The sequence below is a fragment of the Capsicum annuum genome, unplaced genomic scaffold (genome assembly GCF_002878395.1).
Source record: "Capsicum annuum cultivar UCD-10X-F1 unplaced genomic scaffold, UCD10Xv1.1 ctg13165, whole genome shotgun sequence".
NCBI classification, from domain to species: domain Eukaryota; kingdom Viridiplantae; phylum Streptophyta; class Magnoliopsida; order Solanales; family Solanaceae; genus Capsicum; species Capsicum annuum.
Genome location: NW_025818410.1, coordinates 1 through 2565, shown reverse-complemented (window position 1 = coordinate 2565; position 2565 = coordinate 1). Strand labels below are relative to the sequence as shown.

Here is a 2565-nt window from a genome sequence, read left to right as displayed (position 1 = left end):
AATTTGTGTATATATGACTATAGAATATAATTATTTTGATCGACCAGTCAAATATGTAACTTGCCCAATATAGTAATATAATCAATAGGATAACAAAGGGAATCTTCAAAGACAAAAATATCAAGTTTAGCAATTGATAAGATATCCTCTTTGACTTTAATACTGCAACTAGTATTAGTATCCGCACGATGTGCGAATAATATTAAAGTAAAAGTAATCATTAAACAAAGATAGATTAAAAAAATAATTTAGATTTACAAATTTATCAAATAGTAAAGCATAAAAAAATATTTCATTGACTAATAGATAAGCCAACATAAACTAATGAAATGTAAGTCAAAATCTCCAATAAATTAGAGTTTCTTGAATAGTTCATAACAAATAATTCGCAACCCACTGCTGCGATCCACTGCACTTTAAAGCAATTGATTTCTCAAGTATATTTAGCCATTTTCACATTTCATGCAGTCAAGGATATTCAACTTTATTACAAAGAGCTGGCCACATCAGCATGATCAATTTCTCGATCAAGGAGCTGGCCGAGCGAGGCTTCAGATTCGTCCTCCATTTTCTTCATGCCATCTGTATCAATTGTAACAATACATCAGTAAACTGACATTCTTTTGCTGACAAGTATGATCATTTCAGTTATCTAATCCCATCAGCAAGAACAAAATCAATCCTTTAACCATCCGTTCAATATTCTAAGGGCACTTCAATTTGATATCTCAAAAATTGTATTAATTGCAACGTCTATATATAAAAAAATCATATATCAACCAGAGTTCCACATATATCAAAAAATCATTTAGGAACTTCTGTGTAGAAAACAGCATATGGTAAGACACTTTAAATTGTAAAATCATTCTTGATTTACAAACCAATCCCCATATTCTCCGCCCTCCATTCCAAAACATAACACCATGACAAAGAGAGTAGCAATATGATACAAAATTGAGCACAAACTATTAAAATTAAAATTTTCTGTTATATATAGTTGCCTCATTACATAGAGTTTCTGTATTGAGCTCCTTCATTAAGAGCGGATAGAATTAAATTCACGCTTAAAAAATAGAGAGAAGACTCATACACAATCTGATGAAAACTTTCATATGGATGGAACTTTTTCATTGGGACATAATGAAAAATGGTATAGAGTGTACTAATCCAAAAAGAAAACTAAATAATGGAGCAGAGTGAAAGGAAACTAATGTTTTTTAGCAAGTTTGATGAAAATAAGCATATTTATCGAAGTATATCAAGTGGACACCAGTGAAGATTGCTCTATAAAAGGAAGTTGAGCATTATGTAAAGCTGCAATTGTGCATTGGCGACATAGTAAGAGTTTGACATAGACACTGAACTACTCAGACGTCAGATCCATCATGCACCACGAACGAGACAACAAAGCAATCTGTGTGTCAAGCTCTACATGTCTAGAACTGAAAAGTTTCTTTTGACATATCCTTTAAGTGCTGACTCAACTCTTACTGGACCCTTAGTTCAACTTGTTCAAGTTAGAACATCGTGATGCAAGTACCTTAGAAGTCTCCTATTATCATATTAATCTGTAATTGTACTTCAAATTATTTTACCCGATGTAAAAAGAATAACAAACAATCAAAGAGAGAGGAAAAAGTATACAAGCTTTATGTGCTTCCACTATTTACCTTGTAGCTGATGGAGAAGTGATACAGGAGAGTAAAACGTCAGAAGCTCTTCTTTCCTCCTTTCCAGCTCATGCATCTTTTCTTGAGCAACAACCAATTCAGTTGTACGGATGATTCTACACTAAACAATAAAAGAGGGTGCACAGAATTTTTTTTCCAAAGTCAATGCTTTAATGCTAAAATGTTACAAATGCTTTTACATATAAGTAAATACCCTAGAAACAATATGAAGGAGCTGACCTGATTCCTAAGCTCCATTATCCAGGGTTTTTTTTCTAAATTCTCCCTTGCATAAGGATTTTGTTCAAAATCTATCTGTAGATAATAAAAAGAGTACATCTCTTGCACAATAACATTGATAAATATCTATTGCTTGACGTTCTAAATATACAACAAAAACAACAGCAATACAGTGTATTCCAACAAAGAGGATTTGAAAAGTGTAAAGTGTACGCAGTTCATACCATTACCTCACACAAAATAGAGAGGTTGTTTCCAGTAGATCCTGAATCAGGAGATGTTCCAAATATATTCTGACAAATAAATCACTGAATTGTATTTCAATTAAATATCAAGAAAGGCTGATTTCGGACAGACCAACCCTCAACTTAAAAAGAAAGATTTATGCAGTACGAATCTGAATTAGTAAGGCTTCAATGCGGGTACCGAATACCCAATGAAAAATTAAAAAAAGAAAAAAATCTCAATGTGTTCAATCGCAAAAAAAACATGGAAAACTTTTAAATTTTCGATTCTCCATACACTACGTTAAATTGTTAAACAATACAAAAACAGAGAAGAAGTAACAAAGACTCAATAAGCAAAACAATATATGCACATAAACAATAGAAAATCATGAAGGCATGAGGATATGAGTATACATACCTTACGAATA

The 2565-nt window shown here is 32.1% G+C and overlaps 1 protein-coding gene across 1 annotated transcript; it reads right to left on the bottom strand.

The window, feature by feature from the left end:
- Window positions 1–487: 487 nt before the first annotated feature.
- On the bottom strand, window positions 488–2203 carry LOC124890170 (vacuolar protein-sorting-associated protein 37 homolog 1-like; the record flags this gene model as incomplete). The annotated part of the gene is made up of 4 exons (XM_047402004.1): window positions 488–582; window positions 1671–1791; window positions 1911–1985; window positions 2141–2203. Coding segments are annotated over 4 exons (354 nt in total), but the record flags the coding sequence as incomplete, so codon positions are not given.
- Between the last annotated feature and the right edge of the window lie 362 nt (window positions 2204–2565).